The sequence below is a fragment of the Mauremys mutica genome, chromosome 14, assembly GCF_020497125.1.
Source record: "Mauremys mutica isolate MM-2020 ecotype Southern chromosome 14, ASM2049712v1, whole genome shotgun sequence".
In the NCBI taxonomy this organism is placed as follows: domain Eukaryota; kingdom Metazoa; phylum Chordata; order Testudines; family Geoemydidae; genus Mauremys; species Mauremys mutica.
The window spans coordinates 33,641,383-33,660,634 of record NC_059085.1 but is presented as its reverse complement, the minus strand read 5'-3'; the positions used below and the strand labels follow the sequence as shown (position 1 = coordinate 33,660,634).

The window sequence follows — 19,252 nt, the reverse complement described above, 5'->3', positions numbered from 1 at the left end:
TAGTTATTTATAAATGCCTTAATTTTGACTTGGCATTGTCTTCATATAATGTTTCTAAAATATAACATTTATTTTAATCATGCAACAAGGCCACGTATGCAACTGCCTTACTATTAATGGGAGCTTTCCATATCCTTTGAAGCGAGTATGTCATACATACTGCTAATAAGAATTAATGGTGAATAAAAAACATTTTTGACATACAGCATCATTCGTCCATGCTGCATTAAATTGATAGTCTTGGATTCAGTAGTTTAAGATGGAGAGTTGATGAATTTTAACAGAAAAACAGATTGTTTTGTCGCATAACACAGAACACAAAGTTCAGAATATTTGGCATCCACTAAATGCATATTTGAGCTATGTATAGGGCCATATCTTCAGCTGGTGAAAATAGCTCCCTTGAACGCAGTGGAGATTATATCATTTGAGGATGTAGGCCATAATGTTAGTGTGCAATAGCTTCCAATCCACTCATGCTGTAAATGCCCAGATATTTATTGAGAAATCAAAGAATAACAAGTGGTAAGTAGCAAATAAAACATATATAAATTTGGTAGGTATAATAGGCAAGAGAGAAAGACAAATGTATCTTACTTATCATTTAAGTCAATATGATATTGACATGCCATTGTAAAAAAAGAAGACAAAACTTTAAAGTTCAAGGACAAATCTTTACTGCACAATGAGAACAAAGACTCATTAATATGAGAAGGAATAAAATTACTACTCAGTACATGCAGTAAGAATACACAAAGGCGTCAGAATTGCATATTATTATGATTGGAGTAAAGGGCTGCCAAATCTAGTCATAATTATTATTTGAACTAATGGACGATACTCTTGAAACATAGCCAAGATACTCTTGGAAAATGGCAGTTTACAAGAGGGCATAAAGCAGGTTTATTGCACTCTTACATATGAAAAGGTAGATTTTCTAGACACCTACTGTATGTAGGTTTTTAAAACTAACTCTTTCTTTTTGGCTGGTTTACCTATCAAACTGATTAGTACCATTAGTATAACTAATTAAAACACATAGAATTGATTAGAACCAAGACCTTTCCAGAAGCATATTTTTCAAGGTAGGCTACCAAGGAGAAGACAGTTCTTGAATCCTAGTACTGACCAGATTTACTTGAAATAAGTGTTATATTATTTTCCCAATTTGGAAAAAAAGCAAACATTTATTTCCTGACAATGCTATTTTCAAAAAGCAGAAAGAAATCCAGGCTGAGTGAAAGCAGGTTGTTAGGTAGGATGAAAGTCTCAGATTTTTCAGATTCCCACTAGAGAGAGTTAAAAGGCAACCTCCATGCTTCTTTACTGCTTCCTTAGAAAAGCCTTCCGAGCTTTCCATATCCATTTCCATATTTAGTCCAACAGCAGCAGACCACCACAGTCCTGAAATTGTATGGAATGCCTAAGGTGCATGATGTGTGTGTTAAAATTCCTTTGTCCTTAGATTTGGTAGCTTTAAACTTCCCACAGCTTTTGGTACCCACAAATCTGGATTGTGACTCAAGAATTCTTCTTTTCCCAGAGGAAATCTTCCAAGGGAGGCGTCACGCATTTTTAAACATGCACATTAATTTTGATTTCATGCAGATCTGAAATACAGTCCAGTGAATGGTGCTCAACTTCCACATAGTTACAAGAGTTCAAATACTTTCTGTTTGATATAAGCAGCTGCTCTGGTTACCATAGGGCTTGTGCTGTGATAGTGCATGGGAGAGTTGGTGGCCCATGCAGTTATGAGTTAAAAGAGACCATCTCTATGGGTCATAAAGTGTGAGAATTCCTGTTTTAAAAGATTCAGTTTAAATTCAGTGCTTGATATTTGGAGAAGGTTTTGAAGACTTGTTAATTTGCTTGGATCAGTTCATGGTTCTGCCATAGGCAGAGGATTTGTTTATATGTTTCCTTGTGCTCCCTCCATCTGTTTGTTGCATCCACCTGCTAGCTATAGTCTTTCACGTAGATTGTGAGCTCTTTGGGACAGGGACTGTCTCTTCGCTATATGTTGTACGCCTAGCACAATGGGGCTCTGCACTCTAGGTGCTACTGTACTACAAAGAATATTACTCATTTTCCAAAGTGAACCCCGAGTGTGCAGTTCAGCAATACATCTGAGGACCCTGTGTGATTTTTAGAGACGATATCCATCAGTGAACCTTGTCGGGTGACTGGAGGATATATTTGCCCAGTAGTAGTCAGCTGGTTAATTTGCTATTGTTTTATTTAGATTTCAGATAATCTTGCTGGTTAAGCTGCCAAAAGTATTTGTCTCAGGACATCATCTAAATCCTCTGAACTCTAATGACAGGAATGTTGAATTTAGCAAGCCATTTCTTTCTTGCTTTATTTTAAAGATCCACAGAACTTTGTAAACAGATTTATTATCCAAAGCAAAGACAAGATAACAATTGAGAGGAAGACTAGAATTGGGCAGCACCAAGAATATACGTAGGTCCATGTGCATTAGCCTCCGTGTGTTTATACATTGGGGGTTGCATGCATGGAGGCTGAGCATCTGCAAAACAGTGCTTTTGAAAATTTGGTCCTTAGTGTTCTCCTTCTGCCATACTGGCTTCTCCTTCAGAGTCTGTTTTGGTAGGTCCTCGCTTTCTTTTCCTACAGTTTTTTAGGGTTTCACAAGGTTTTGTCCTTGGTCTCTTCTTCTCTTTCCAGTCTCTCATTTGCTCACAAGCCTTCAACTAATATCTCTACCTGATCACATCTGACCTGTTTTACTCTACCATAACCTGTCCCTCTCTCTGGCTGTTCCTGCTGGAAGTCTCACCATCAACTAAAACAGAACATGGCTTGAACCCACCAAGTTCCACAATATTCACCTGTGTAACAGCATGAGATTTTAGTGTGCGCTTTGTTCCTCTCCTCTCTCCTTCTGTTTGTTGCACTCACATGTTGTGTCTTGTTTCATAATAAACACTATTTGGGGCAGGGAATGTGTCTCTCCATGTGGTTGTACAGCATCTAGCACAATAGGATCCTTAATCCTGATTGAACCTTAGGGCATTGCCACACTGCAAATAAAAATAATAATTACTGGGAGTTTTTCCTGAGCAAGGGCTGCGAGATTTATTCTTGTTGAACTTCAAAATGTTCATTGCAAATAGATTGCATGAGTCCTGCACAGGAATATTGTCAAATTATCTAACGGCAACACCAGTCAAATGGATTGAATAGATTGGATTTTGCATTTGAACTTAGTCCTCGCTATACTGATTGTACAGGGTGCATTATAAGTCATGTGCTTGTAAGAAATAAATTCATTCTCTTCTGTAAGCTGGTCGACAGGTGAATGGAGTGTATGCAGCAAGTCTTGTGGTGGAGGGCAACAAAGTCGCCCAATTCAATGTGTCCAGAAGAAGACTTTTCAAAAGGAAGAGGTGGTAGCACATTCTCTTTGTCCAGTCAGCACTCCAGCCCAAGTACAGATATGTAATACCCAAGACTGCCCACCTGAATGGAGCCCTGGACCGTGGTCTCAGGTAATTTAGAGAAATAGTCAGAATGTTTTCTTTTGCCAGAGTAATAGCAATATTGGTACTGAGTCCAGTGACAGAGGTAGTTGGAATGAATGTGTACAGAATAGTTTTCTTCACATAGTTGTATCCTGCCTACTTTGGAAGGTCTGTGTAGGAAAATAATAAGGACAATCTAATTTGTTTTTAGATAGCGACCTTACTAAAAGAATCAAAGCATGGCTGGTATAAGTGGATGCATGGACTTGCATCTGTCTACCCTAATTTGGGATTTGTCCCTCAATCAGCGGAAGGAAAAGGAGGAGCTTCCTAGTACCCACAAACACAGCCACAGGATTCTCTGATTTTCTGAAGGACAAGACTCTGGTTTCCTTAAAGTCATAGACCCCGCCCCCCACCCCTTTCTGACATTAGTTCATACAGCAATATTAACATTTTTCAGAGAAGAAATACACCTCTACCTCGATATAACGCTGTCCTCGGGAGCCAAAAAATCTTACTGCGTTCTAGGTGAAACTACATTATATCCAACTTGATTTGATCCGCCGGAGCACGCAGCCCCGCCCCCCCGGAGCGCTGCTTTACCGCGTTATATCCGAATTCGTGTTATATCGGGTGGCGTTATAATGGGGTAGAGGTGTATCGACAGAGATACCACTAATGGAAAAAGAATGGGGTTAGAATGGCACATGAGTGCACACACACATTTTTGAAGTGCAGGCAGATGAAGTTATGTTTTACTCAATGATACGTGTAGTAATCACATATTTACTTTTGTTAGTGTAGCCCATTCCAAGTAAGTAATTTAGTAGTGCAGTAAATTACTATTAGTGGCATAAGTCAGTAGCAGTGGGCCCCCAGGCACATTTCTGTGTGTACACACCCTTTTTCAGAAACGCATGAAAAACATGAACACTCTGAAGTTAAAAAGTCATTTCTGCTATTTTTGCAGTGATGCTGGTGCTGGCACGCGGTGAATGTTAATTTAAGGGTAAATGAACTGCTGTGGGAACTGACACTGTGGACCTTTGTCAAAAGAAGCAAAGTCCATTTTAAGTTCTTCTGTCTTCATTTAATGAGCTACAAGAGTGATATAAATCTGTTGTGAAACTACTGTTTTTTAATTCTGGTACTCTTTGTGAGAGTTAGAGAGGACTGGATCTAGGTGGTCACTGTCACAGAGGACATAATGCCTTTTAAAGAGAACAGAACTTCTCATTATCCTATCACATTGCACAAGAAGAACAAAGCTATTCAGTGGGCTGCAGTATTAAAACAGTCAAAAAGAATTACTATTTGCTTTTCAGTGTATAGGCAAATCTCTGGAATTCGCTGTTGCAGGAGGTTATGAAATCAGATATTATGGCTAAATTTTTAAAGAATATGGACAATGTTTTCAACACTAACAGAGTTTGCAGTTACATAAACAAAAATAAAGGAAATAAAATATCATCTGACAGGACTTAAACTGAGTCCCTGCAATGAGTTGAGAAGGAAACATGTACACGATTCCCTAATTGGCAAGATATATGATAGAGGTTTCTGAGACTTTAAGATATATGGATATCACCTTTTCGTGCTTTCCTCTGAAACCATGAGGCTAGAAACTTCCTTTATTAAAAAAATGAAAGCTGAGCTCTGCATATATTCATGCAGCTCTAGCAACTGGTTCTTTAAGAAAAATCACCAGTTATCAAACAAGTTGGTGATACTGGATTGGAAACTGAGAGAAACTGCATTTATGCAAGATCAGACGAGCCAGTGGTTAAATGTAGTGGCTCTTCTGAATGATACTGCAAAGTTAGATCCATTTGGCTTTTCAGATAGATATAAAGATATTGGGTCTGATTTACCCTGCAATACTCTGGTTTTATGCTGATGTAACTTCACTGTGCTCAGTCCTATTACTCTATCTTTTTACCCTTTTCAGTCTCTTAACGTACAGGCATCCCAACTGGGAGACAAGACAAATATACGGTAAACTTGTAATTTATCTTAATTTTAAAAATAATAATACTTGTCTCCCTTTGAATAATCTAAAAATAATTAAGTTTAAAACTTTATTTAGCTTTGGTCCTGAGACCGAAGGAAAATATTTATAAACACAAAGGTATCAAACATCAAAAGACGTGTTAAAAGGTTTTGTGTTTGTAGAACTATTTTGTAAATGGTTTGTTTCTGCATCTTTTTCTTAGAAATAAAAGTGTCAATTCTAGTTCCCCACTTACCACCACCAGCTGGGAGTCTTACAGGATGTATTTCTGATATCTTAATGAAGGTTTGGGGTGTTCAGTCTTTAACAAAATCTTCCTTTGTCCACAGTATTCATTAGCGTCAATAACTAAAAAGTTATCAACAAAGATAAAAAAGGTGAAGAGTGGGACTAAAGATAGCTTTCCCTTCTCAGTTATTCATCTTTTACTTTTGGCTTTGGTGTTGTCATCTCACTAGTCATGCATTCATCAAGGTTATTCAGGACCTGAATTTTTAATGTTAAAAACAACTATAAAAATATTTCTTTGGGGCGAGGGGGAGGGCTGGGCAGGGCTTGAGAACCTTTCAGATTTTCTTTTACATCATACAGAAGCAAAAAAAAACCAACCACCAATATTTCCCCCTTTGCTATACATCTGCGAATTTGCTGTTTTGGTTTGGGATTTCTAAAAGCACTTAAGAAAATTAGGCAAAACTCCTATCAAAATATAATGGCAGTTGGGCACATAACTTCTTTAGGTCTCTCTGAAAAGCTCAGCCTCCATCTATCATGTTGCAAACTTTAAATAAATACATAAAAATGTATCCCTCATAATGTCAAATCTCTTCACAGACAGACAGGGAGAACGCAGCTCAGTTTATGTGAAGACCACAAATCCAAGCTTTTAAGCGAGCACAGGTTTCTGCGCACTGAGTTTGGATAGACTGTTTTAAAAATATCCATAGCCTAACATGCACTTTGGTAGCACAGTACACGGGCTTTTACATGCATATTACTAACTTAATGAACTCTGGTAAAAAAATAACAAACAAAGCAAGTACAGGATGGTAGGAAATCTGCAGTTATCTCAGGGCTTTCACAATTCTGCAATTTCTGCTCTAGAATATATTCAGTTGGTGCATTTTGTTTCAGCCACAAAAAGCATATTTTAGATTTTAAATCAAATAGTAACAAACAAACAAAATAAGAATAACTCAATATTTATAATGTTTTCTAACCACAGCCAAAATGTCCCAAGTTCCAGTCATGGCTTTGCCAAATAACTTGCTTTGTGACTTTGACTAGCGCTGGCCCTAGCATAAATTGGAATAGCTGACTGTGGCCCTCAAGGGCCCAAACACTAAGGCCTGGTCTACACTAAGGGGGGGGGGTCGAACTAAGGTACACAAGTTCAGCTACGCAAATAGCGTAGCTGAACTCGAACTACCTTAGTTCGAAGTACTCACCCGTCCAGACGCCGCGGGATCAAAGTCCACGGCTCCCCCGTCGACTCCGCCACCGCCGTTTGCGGTGGTGGAGTTCCGGAGTCAACGGGAGCGCGTTCGGAGTTCAACATATCGCGTCTAGATGAGACGCGATATGTCGAACTCCGAGAAGTCGAACGCTAGCCGCTGACCCGGACGGTAAGTATAGATGTACCCTAATTGAGAATTGGAAGAGTACAGCTGCCATCTACCTCCTCCCATCCTCTATGCCAGGGTGGGGTTTGGGTAACATAGGAACCCGCTAGTGTAGCTTTACACTTGCTGAGAGCTCCTTGCACTGGGGGGATTCTCAGGTGGGTCGTTAGGGCCAGATTTCAGCCCTTCTGTGTTGCCAAGGGCTGAGAGAATCTCTCTTTCTGCTTCAGTTCCCCATGTATAGAACAGAGAATGCTTATCTTCCTTACTAGAGGGCTGTGAGGGTTAGTTAAGGCTACACAATAAAATGTTTAACTCCAGGTTTGAAAAATGAAAAGTGCCACAGAAGTATGTTTATTACATTACATTTTCCATAACAGAATTACAGGTTTAAGTTAACAGCAGTGGCTACAGATAAGATTCATTATGGCTTCTGTGTTCTGCTGTAAATACAAAAATGTCAATTTTAAGTGCCCCAAACTCAAATGAATATTTCTTTCTGCCAAAGTGTTCCAAGACCTGTGGGAGAGGCATTAAGAAACGGGATGTCCACTGCAAAAGCACCAGCCCTTCCAAGCTGAAAATCTTACCAGAAAGTATGTGCAGCAGAGATCCCAAGCCAGAATCCCAACAGACCTGCGTACTAGGACGATGTCCCAAAAACGATCGGCTCCAGTGGGTGGTTTCTTCTTGGAGTGAGGTACCGTACCACAATCCGAATGACTGACTTGCTCTCTGCAGAGCTTATAAAAGAGTACTGAAACACTGGCATGCATGGAGCGTATGAGAGAAAAAAAGTGCTATGGATTCAGTAAGGGTCATGATCTGATGAAAATACAAACTCTGGATCAGACATTTATAAGGGCTTTGCCTGTAACTAATATAGTCTAATTTTTAAAAAAACGACTAGTAATTTGCAGGACCTTACTTTTTAGGTGCCCTACTTAAAACACCTGGAGAGGCCTGATTTTCAGAACGTGTTAGGGCACCTTCTTAAGGTGTTTCAATTTGGGTGTCTAAAGATTGAGGCAAAGTCAATTTTGAAAATGTACGTCTTCATGTCTCAAAACACTTGGCTGTATCCTGCTGTCAGTGTGTATGCCAGACTGCCCCTGGCTTCACAGTGGTTTCCAAGATGGCATAATTTATACTAGTATGGAAACATTTTCCCATGATCTTTATGTTTTTATTTTCCACGATGCATTCATATTCCACAAAAGTTTGTCCAGTCTTTAGTGGAACTGATATTAATTTACAGCAATGTATTATTTTAAAAGCATGCACTTCGTTTTTTTAGTGCTCAGCCTCCTGTGGCCCAGGTATTAAAAAGCGGGAAATGAAGTGCAGCGAGAAAAGCCTCCATGGAAAATGGATCACTTTCCCTCAGCGAAGGTGTCGGAACATAAAGAAACCAAACATAGAACTAGAAGAGGCATGTAACAGAGGGGCTTGTCCATTGCAGAGGCTATACCGCATGGTGTCCGGATGGTATTCCTCACCCTGGCAGCAGGTATGAGAAAAAAAAGTCAGCCTGGGTTATTTGGAGTAGGTTACTCCTTTCTCTCCCACCTCAGTGCTTTCCATTCCCAATGCCACTTTCTCTTTTGGCATTTATGGAGTCAGTAGGGAGTGCACAGTCCCTTCTGTGTGGTAGATCTAACACTGTTCTCCCACTATTGGTCACTGTGGAATGGAGAACCTCAGATTCACCACGTGGGTGAATGTACCCTTAATGATCAGACCAATAACCGTCCCAGTTCAGTCCTCTTTGAACACAACCACACATTGTAGTCAGCTAATGTCAAAGTTAGAAATATCAGGCCAAATTCTGTTCTCCATTACATCCATGTAGCCCCATTCGGCTAACGTGGTAATAGGGCATAATGTAACCAATGGGTTGGAATGGCTGGTATGTAGGGCAGTCAGTCCCAAAAGTCCACTGGGGCATGGTGAAGCCAGTTTGCAGACAGCATGGCTGTTTGGTGAAACACCTTCTGAATCATGGGTAATGCCCAGGGAAACTGCACAAGCAGACCATGCAGAGTTGTGCAGCAATTCCAAAGAGAGGGCTAGAACATAGTATAATCAGCCATAATGGGACTGTTGCATCTTAATGTTGATAGCCCACAGGTGTCTTCCGCATATAGTCATAAGAACATAAGAATGGCCATGCTGGGTCAACTAATGGTCCATCTAGCCCAGTATCCTGTCTTTCAACAGTGGCTGAAGTCAGATGCTTCAGAGGGAATGAAAAGAACAGGGCAATTATTAAGTGATGAATCCCATTATCCAGTCTTAGCTTCTGGCAATATTCCATAGAAAATCTTGGACCATGTCGATATTTTGGTATGATGTAGCTGGTTCCATATTACTGCATTTTGGTGTAGCTAGTTCCTTTATGCTAAAATTGAAGAATCTAATCTGTTACTTGTGGTGTCCCTAGCCTCTGCCAGAAGCTGGGAATGGGCTGCAGGGGATGGATCACTTGATGATTACCTATTCTGTTCATTCCCTGTAAAGCATCTGGCATTGGTCACTGTTGGAAGACAGGATACTGGGCTAGATGGCCATTCTTATGTTCTTATATGTGCTGCAGCTGCACTACATTCTATGCCATTTCCAAACTCCATCTTTCCACTCTTCTTGAAAGTGCACTATAGATGAACCATTACATATCTATATTCTCAAGTATTAGAGCATCTGCACAGATTGTCTGGAATTCCTTAAATACTATGATTAATTACTGGATCGGCCTGTATTTGTTTCTACATTCTTGCAAACAAGCTTCTGTATTTCTGGAACTTATCTAGATTCTGAGTCACATATCTATGAGACACATATTCTTTAACATTGTATACTTGCAACAATGTATGCCTGACAGTTGTAATCAGATATACCCATCACATCTGTCTTAAGGACATACTTTTCATGAAGCACGTGCAAGTAAAAGACTCACTCACTTTATAATACTTCAGAGATCTTCTTGAAAATACTTGTTTTTTTCCCCCGATATTTCCACAATTATGGCTTCAGTGGGAATTTTACCTGTGTTGGGACAGCACAACTGGGCCCAGAGAATCAAGTTTCAAAAGTCATCTCCCATTTAGGTCCCTAAATAAGTAACCGGATTTTCAGAGGTGTTCAGTGCAAGTTGGATACTGGGCTCTTTTGAAAATCTGGCACTTGCTTTAGTGGCTCAATGGAAGCTGAGCTCACTTGAAAATCTGGCTGTGACTGTGGGGTGTTGAGCTCTTTTGAAAATTTGGCCCTTAGGTTCTTTACAATTAGTAGGCCTCATCCAAAGCCCTGGACAGTCTTTCCATTGACTTTCAAGGCCTTTGAAGACCATCTGTGTTATAGAATGTGGCTTCTCCTCTATCCTTTTCTGCAGTGTACAGTAACGTGTGGTGGGGGAGTGCAAATCCGGAGCGTTCAGTGCCTCCGGCAGGGGCAACCAGCAACTGGGTGTCTGCCACATCAGAAACCAGCGGTGTCTAGAGCCTGCAATACTAACTTCTGCCCAGCTCCAGAGAAAAAAGGTAAAACACCAAACTCTGTGTTGTGAATTACATTCAGTGGTGGGTTTGATTGCTTGGAATTGTATAGCCTGACAAACATCACCTTTGCCAGGTACATTCTCAGAATAGGTGTGTAGGGGGTTATATCTTCCTGTGTAAATCCCACATTTTTCAGTATCCCCATTGCACTCTGCAATATATTAAATTCGGAAGTGCATCACCTCTCTTTTCACAAGCAGACATAAGGGGCTAACTGCTAGGTCTGATATGTTCAAGAGGGACAGATACTTTTAAAAGCAGGAACATGTTGAATAATAAAGGATATGTACCTTTTTTTTTTTTTGAGTTCAGGTTTGAGTTGTTTCTCTGTTTTCGGTTAAGTAAAGCTCGGGCTGCACTGTGCATTACCTTAACTTCCACCCTCTTACAGTGAATTCTGCTGATGGGCGCATCCCATAGAGACATTGGCATAAAGTTAAAATAGTGACTTTTCTGTAGAGCAGTGGCAAACTGTTCTTGCTGCTGCTGAGCAGAGGCCCCTCATAGCTTCAATTTTCTTCCATTTGTCTCTCTCTGGCTCCCAAGTCATGATGAATAATAACAAAAGTAAGATTCAATATGTACAACCCTGAAGTTTTTCCTGTAGCTGTCACTTATGGCCCAGTTATGCATTGTAGGCCCAGCTTACAGTGCTATTCATCCCAGCATCCCAAAATACTTTACAAACATTAATTCTCAAAAGACCCCTGGGTAAGGAATTTTAGCATTATTATACCCATTTTACAGATAGGAGCTGAAAATAGAGGTGGTGCCCTGGTTAAAAAAACAAAAGCCAGAGCCAGGTCATAGTTGACTTTCTTCAGGTCCTAGAGCAAGGTCATAGCAGCACTTGCACAAGAACACAGGCATCCTTACTCCCTGTCTCCTGCTCGAACCATCAGACAATATTCTCTCTCATCCATATTGACTCCTGGAGCTTCACTGTGTGTGGAAAATCTGTAAAACACATTGATATGTCAGTCACCAGGCCTTTGGTAAACATACTATTGCATGAGCCCAAGAAGCAAGACAGATACAGAAATAATATCAATACTGTTTTATTTGCGGGGTGTGCAAAGTACAGCCTCAGGATTCATCAGTCAGCTGCAACCAGCCTGGGTTGGAGGAATGGATGAATCAGGCCTAAAAGGGATAAGTAAATAACTGACTGAGTTTGAAAAGTGACTAAACAGTTCTAAAGACTCAGAAGTTAGTTCCAAATCTTCTGGGAAGTTCTGCTGTGCTTCAGAATTTGTTTTGTGAATGTATTAAATCACTTTCTGTCATGGTATAGCAAACCCATCACCCCCCAACATGCCTCCCCCCAGCCATATTTCATGTCTGGGCTGGTATCTGTTATTCATTTTGGTCTTGGCCAGTTTCTCTCCCTCCCCACAGCTGTAGAAGCTCTTTCTCCTGTTTTGTAACTGGTTCTTCAGACTCTGGAGATCAATTATCTCTCCACTGCTCTCTAACGCTCCATCCAAACCCATGCATGGAGAAGGGGCCAGCCGTGCTACAATCACGTGGCAACAAATCACTCTCAATTAACAGCCGCACAGCTCCAACTCTGTGAGCCATTAGGGAGAGATCATGGAGAAGAAATAAACATTTCAGGGAGCGTTATCATGCTCTCCTAGACAATTTGGGTCTCCCCTCTAGCAATTTTTTCTCATTTTCATCACTCCACCAGAGACAGCAACAGGTACTGTAGCATATAGCCAGTAAATCCAAGATACTTGGAGCATCTTAAAAGGAAAACTGCATTTTTTAAAGAAATTGACGTTCATGAAAATGAGGAACCATACTAACTGGAATCAATGGGAGTCTTTCCGTTGACTTCAGCAGTCTCTGGATTAGGTCCTAAGAGTAATTCTTTTCAAGTGCCTAAATCCCATCTTCAAAAGGGACTTACGTGCCATGGGTTCTGTTATGTTCCATTGACTGTAAATGCTCCCATGTGCCTACGTCACTTTTGAAAATGAGATTCAATCACTTTTTAAATTTTACCTTAAGTGACTTAGGAGCCTGACTGGGTTGGCGAATGTGCTATGAGAACTTTCCACTCATCATTCTGCATATGCCTCTCAGTCATCACTTGCAATGCCCTTCCCCCTCAAGTCATAGTCCTCACTTGAGCATTCACTGTCAGACTTGGTAAACTGTGTGATGGTTTTGTCTTGGTATGGTGGCTAATGGGCCAAAAGGTGCAAAGCTGGGACTATCTACTTCCTACTGACATTCAAATTGGAATTTGAATGCTTGACTCTAGGGGGGGAAATGCTGCAGCAAGGTATGTGCCACCTACTTCCCAGAGTGCAGTTTGTCCAACACCAGTCTGTTATTATGTGACATTGCTTGCAATGTGTTATTGGCACGGGGGGAAGCATTTTATTAGACAGTGACGTCTCATGTCAGACTGTGTGCCTTATGCATGCCATCTTTTGAGGGGGTTTCAAAACAAAACCCTTAAACATTCTTTAAAAAGAAGCCAACACAGTGAAGTGGCAGCTATTAAAACAGAGGGGTGTGTGGCTGTGTAACTCTGGTGTTACAGATATGAGGGAGTCTGTATGGTCTGAGAGTGAGCTCATTTTCTCTGTGCCACCCCTTTAGTAGCTGATCTGAGAACACAGGCAACAGTAGCTAGATTTTTTGAGTAAAAATCTTTGTAAATTCCTTTTACTGACCATGTGTACAGTAGTTGTGAAGGCAGAATGGAATGTTTTCCCATGCTCATTTAAGAGTTCAATTTAGCTATAATTTTTCTAAACCTCACTTAAAAGTCTTCATGCTTCTCATGCGTTTTGAATTCGTTTATAAATCATCCATGTGAATCATCACTATGTACTTGAAAAGAAGCATAAAGCAGTGACTGCAAACATGTAGAATGGGATGCCCATGAAATATTTTTTAACCAACTGGGCTGTACGTGTGTGACTCATATACAGAAATAAATGAAGCAAAAAATTCATCTGCATTTTAGTGTCTGATTTTTTTTTAATTAAAGGTGGAATTTTCAAACACACATAACGTTGGCCTAACTCTGCTCCCATTAAAGTCAATGAGAATGTCACCACTGAAGTGGGAGCAGAGCAAGGCCAATGTTAAGCATTTTTGAAAAATCCCACCCTAAATTACCGTGTCATATAATCTGATCAAGAGCTTGATTATTATATTGGGGGCCCGGTTCAGATTTTAATGAGTGAAACATGCCTATAAATGACAGAATTTAGATGTCTCCATTTGAGGATGCAAACTTGGGGTCTCAAAAGTAGGGATCATACAATAGATTTTGCTTTGTGGATGCAAATTTTAACCCTTCTGTGCACTTAGGCTTAGATAATTGAAACTGAACCCTCTTCCCCACACCCATAAAATGTGGGTACATGTATGTACACAAGCAATTTTGCGCACACACATACAGAGCTTGTGGTCTGAACATTTAGATTTATTTCTATAGTGTATGTACATACACACACTCTCAGAGCCTGAACTATTTTCTCTGCACATCAAAGGAAAGGGTAGAGTAATATTCATTAGCACAGGGCTCTGTGGTGGACCCATTTGTGTAAATAGTTGGTTTTATTGCAGTGGTTATAATCTGTAAAATAATATAGTGATAAGGGATGAAATCTTGGCTTCAGTAAAGCCAATAGTGAAACTCTCATTGACTACAGTGGGCCAAGGATGTCACCCTATGTTATTTTTGAAGTGTTGTGTTATAAACTATTTCATTTGCCTCTCATAATGCCACAGTGTATTACATCAAAAATAGAGCTAATAAATTAAAAAGAAAGTGATATTTAAAAAAAGAGTGTACAAGGCCTTCTTCTTCTTTAACTGGAATCATCCCTCATGTTTACATCCTCGGCAAGTGTGTAGAAATCAATAAGCTGAAGTACTGCCTAATTTGCAGAATTGCTGAAATACACGCTAAACATATTGATTGGATTTCCCTTTTTCAGATGATCCCTCTTGTCTGGATTTCTTCCCTTGGTGTCATCTGGTTCCCCAGCATGGTGTCTGCAACCACAAATTTTATGGCAAGCAGTGCTGTAAATCATGCACAAGGAAGAACTGATTGCAATATTTTATTGCAATCCTGCAATGTCAGGATTCTCCCTTTTGGTTTACATTGAAATTCAATTGACTTTAAGGCAGGACCTGGTGCCACATAAGCCACTGATGGAAGAGAGATGTACGGCAGAGTACCTTTCTAGGGGATTATCTGAGGTACAGTAATTGTTAGATAAATGGTGATCCAGGACTGTTTTTTTTGCTGATCTCCCTAAAGTACAGAGTAGTATGGATCACTTGAACACTCCCAAACAAGGGTCATTTCTTCCCATCACTCTTTAAATATGTCATTTTGCACTGTCATATGTGATAAGGAAGAAAATAAGGTAAGCAATGCTCATCCGCATAATTTATTGGAATGTGAGCAAAAGAGATTGAGAATTCCGTGCAAGAGGTTGCAGTGTGGCAGCATAGTATATCTCAGTCTCTCACCATTGCTTCTTTTCAATATTTGTTATGATAATGTCCATTCAAAGTAAGGAGGAGATTTACTACCGTTCTCATGAGAGAGAGGTCCATATGGCTGTAGCTTGGAGCATGCAGTGTCACACATCACAGGTGTTGTAACTACAATAAGTAAATAGTGCACTACTAAGGTAAATGGTGCTTCTGTATTACACTTGCTGCTGGAAAAGCAAGTTTGGCATCATGCTAATGTTTTTATTGTTTTGAAAAATTACACTTTCTGCTTAGTGTAGAAACTCAGAGGTGGTTAACTAGCAACTTGAAATGTATTCCTAGAAATATTCAGCCAGTAGAATATGTGAGACTTTTAGTATTGCTGTGTAATACAAGTAAAATAGAATTTCACATTTTGACTAATTCAAGGAACTCAAAGATTTATTGAGCTCAATGGTTATATAGTTTTCAACATTCTAAGCACGTTAGGTAAGTTATTTTAAGGTTTAAACTTGACTTTTTAAAATAATAAAACTTCAAAATATGTTTTTCAGAAACTAAATTGTTTAAATGCCAATATGCTTAAGAATAACTTATTTTTATCTCAACTTTCTCTGCAAATTTTGGTTTATCAGTTAGCAAAAGAGAAATAGCAGGAATAGGATAGTCTGTTAATTCACACACACTTCTCGGAATGGTTAACTCTTGATACATGAAAGATCATCAATTGGAAAAAATAGTAATCTAAACAGAAAAATCAAATTCAATGATATTTTTAGACATTTTGATAATCCTCAAAATACACTTTTTAAGGTCAGGCTCCTTAAACATTTTATAGCACTTGCAATGATATGTGTAGTCATTCAGTATCCAGCAGTCAATAGATATCATATATCAAATGGTACCATTTAAAATGTTTCTGCATTGGAAAAAAAACACCCAAGCCGTTTGCCAAAACCATTGTAACTGAAACAGGACTGTGTCCTACTGTAATTTTCTGGGGAGTGGCTATAAGGGACATATTTATCTAATTCCACCCAATCCCACAACTTCTTTTGATGAATGTAGCTCAATTTTCCTGCTTTTTAAAGTATCATTTCAAACTAGGATTAGCCATCTCAGCACTAATGCCAGACAGTGGTCAGTTAAAATTAGCAGTTCCTTTTGCAACAATTTAAATGAAAAACATGTATTCTCTGATACTTTAAGAAATGTTGATTGGAAACATATCTCAATCAACTAGGCTCTGTCTTGATATTGGACTTTGTATAATTATAACTTTTTTTTCTTGGAAAACTGCAAAGTTTTTTTTGTTTTGTTTTGTTTTTATAATTGTGTCCTTTTATTATTTGATGTAAAATAATTAATTTATTAATGCATAGCTTTTCCTTTATATTTCATCACTTACTTCCTTAAGTAAGTGACAACAGTTCAGAAGAGAAAATGATAGTGTCAGAAAGTATGGATTATGGTGTAAAAAAAAGCAAAAATATAAGTGTAATATTTAATTATTTTATAAGTTTTATAATAAAGTACTCTAACGGTTTCACTATATTTGGAATTGTACAATTCTTGAATAAAAGATGGAGGGTATACATAGATGAAGAGTAATGTAAATGGTGTATGTTTATCTATACTAATGCAAATAATCCCAGACTGTTCTAGATTAAGACAAATACAGTATCCTAGGCTGACAAGCCCTGTGGCCCCTCCCAAACGCCATAGTCCCACCCCTGTGCTGTTGACCTGCCTCATGCTGTGGATTTACCCAAGCCTGCTGTGGTAGAAGGAAGGCCTGCCTTTACAAGAACTGTCTACTGGGCAGATGTAGGGGGAACGACCACTGCTGGCTGGGCCCTTCCCATTCCACACAGCATTGCTCCCTATCTGCAGCCCCTCTTATCCAAGACTGGGTGGGTGGGTTTGGGAGAGACTCCCAACACCAGTCTAGCAGAGCCCTGATGGGGTGGCTGCAGAAAGGGCCCTTGTCCAAGTGTCCTGAGTCAGGATGATGTTTGTGAGGGATTCCCACAGCAGTGGGTTTGAGTGTTAACAACTCATTATGATGAATGGGGCACAGTTCACTTCTCTCAGAGGTATTGTTTCAGGCTCTGCAAAGTCAGGTGGACATTACTGTATCAGTAACATTTGAGTCATATTTTCAAGCGTTCCTTTGCCAACATGAGGGCTAGAAACAGTTCCTCCTCCCACCCCCCATGAAGCCAGATAAAGCATCCCATTAATTCTGGGGACCTGATCCTGCAAATAATTAGCATGTACAGAAATTTACATATAGGTATAGTACCATAAAGAGAGACGGGGGCTTCAAATTATGTTACAGACATATTAAGATAGAGTGTATGTCTAAGTACCATACAAGAGAGTCATGGGAGAATGGCTGGATTTTTTTACCCTTTACTTATATCCAGGACAAGCAAGAATCTAGAAGTCAGTTGCCAATATAATAGAATCATGGAAGATTAGGGTTGGAAGAGACCTCAGGAGGTCATCTAGTCCAACCCCTGCTCAAATCAGGAGCAACCCCAACTAAATCATCTCAGCCAAGGCTTTGTCAAGGCGGGCCTTAAAAACTTCTAAGGATGGAGATTCCACTACCTCCCTAGGTAACCCATTCCAGTGCTTTACCACCCTCCTAGTGAAACAGTTTTTCCTGATAGCCAACCTAGACTTCCCCCACTGCAACTTGAGACCATTGCTCCCTGTTCTGTCATCTGCCACCATAGAGAAGTGGTGAGCCTAGCTCCATCCTCTTTGAAACCCCCCCTTCAGGTAGTTGAAAGCAGCTATCAATGCCCCCCTCACTCTTCTCTTTTGCAGACTAAATAAGCCCAGTTCCCTCAGCCTCTCCTCATAAGTCATGTGCCCCAGCCCCCTGATCATTTTCATTGCCCTCCGCTGGACTCTCTCCAATTTGTCCACTGTGTAGTGACTATGGATTACACAGATTCTGAGATAAAATTAAGAGAGTTTCAACTAGGACATGGTAGTGGGAATTCAATGCAGCAGGATTGATGCATAACTTTCAGGAATTAGGCCGGATATTAAATTCCACTTGAAATTGGAAGGACATATGCTGTTCACCTTTCTGGTTGATCCATCTGAAAAGCACCATAGTTTACTCAACAGAGTGAGCACAATGTTTCTGCCAATTTGACTATGTAGGGTAAAAAGTGCAGCTTGTTTGCATTACTATTGTGCAATGAATGGAGTTTAGATTTCAGACATTAAAAGGGCCTGAACTGATACAGCTTCATGATTTTATTAGCATGATGACAGGACAATCACAAAAAAACCTCCTGTGTTCAGGAGGTCATGGTTGGTTCATTTGTTCTCCTTGGACTATTTGCTTTTTCATCAGTTAGCAGTTGCACTAGGTAAGAAACTGCATTTGCTATCACGAAAAATGTCCCATTATCTTACTTTACTTGCCTGTAGACCATCTTAATATTTTTCAGTAGGATCTTCCAGTTGTTGGGACAGAAGTAGCACCTGTGTGTGCTCAGTTTACATGCACAGAAATAAAATGGGTCACTGAGGTACAATTGCACACTTTGATGAAAGATGAAGTTGAATATAGTGACTCACCCTTCATTGCTCCAGCATGTCTGTTTATCTGCAAGGCTGGGGGAGGATGGTGGGTGTCAGTCCCTTTCCACCAAAAAGCAATGTTCACCAGTATATCCCTTTGCACCCCACCAGGCCCAAGTGTTAGGAAAGGGGCCAACAGATCTGCTGTCTATACCTCCAATAGTTGTTGGAGCTACTGCAATCTAATAGCTACAATTGAACACTTCTGAGATGTTCCAAACCTCTCGAGTCCCCTAGTTCACCGCTCAGCTATTCAAGCTGAGCACAGGATTTGTTTCAGATGCACACTGCACTTCGGAAGAGACTGCAGTTTGCTAAGGGAGCTTTCCTATTTTAGCTTTTTCTCATTACTTATTTATTGATAGCACCTGAGGGGAAATAAGAAACTAAGGCCCACCAAGTCTTTCCCATGACAATAACTTGTTGGCTGATGGAGATGCTGTTTGCATTATTTTTGTTACTATAAAGTACCCTAATCAGGGG

General features: G+C 39.9%; 1 protein-coding gene across 3 annotated transcripts in view; it reads left to right on the top strand.

Moving 5' to 3' along the window:
- ADAMTS18 (ADAM metallopeptidase with thrombospondin type 1 motif 18) overlaps positions 1 to 15,639 on the top strand; it is a 99,551-nt gene extending 83,912 nt beyond the window's left edge. For all 3 annotated transcript variants that reach the window (XM_044987846.1, XM_044987845.1, XM_044987847.1), the window contains 5 exons: positions 3,311 to 3,515; positions 7,633 to 7,824; positions 8,422 to 8,634; positions 10,516 to 10,663; positions 14,650 to 15,639. In XM_044987846.1, the coding sequence (XP_044843781.1) occupies positions 3,311 to 3,515; positions 7,633 to 7,824; positions 8,422 to 8,634; positions 10,516 to 10,663; positions 14,650 to 14,765 (874 nt within the window). In that variant the 3' untranslated portion in view covers positions 14,766 to 15,639. The remainder of the gene's footprint in view (positions 1 to 3,310; positions 3,516 to 7,632; positions 7,825 to 8,421; positions 8,635 to 10,515; positions 10,664 to 14,649) is intronic.
- Positions 15,640 to 19,252: the final 3,613 nt, after the last annotated feature.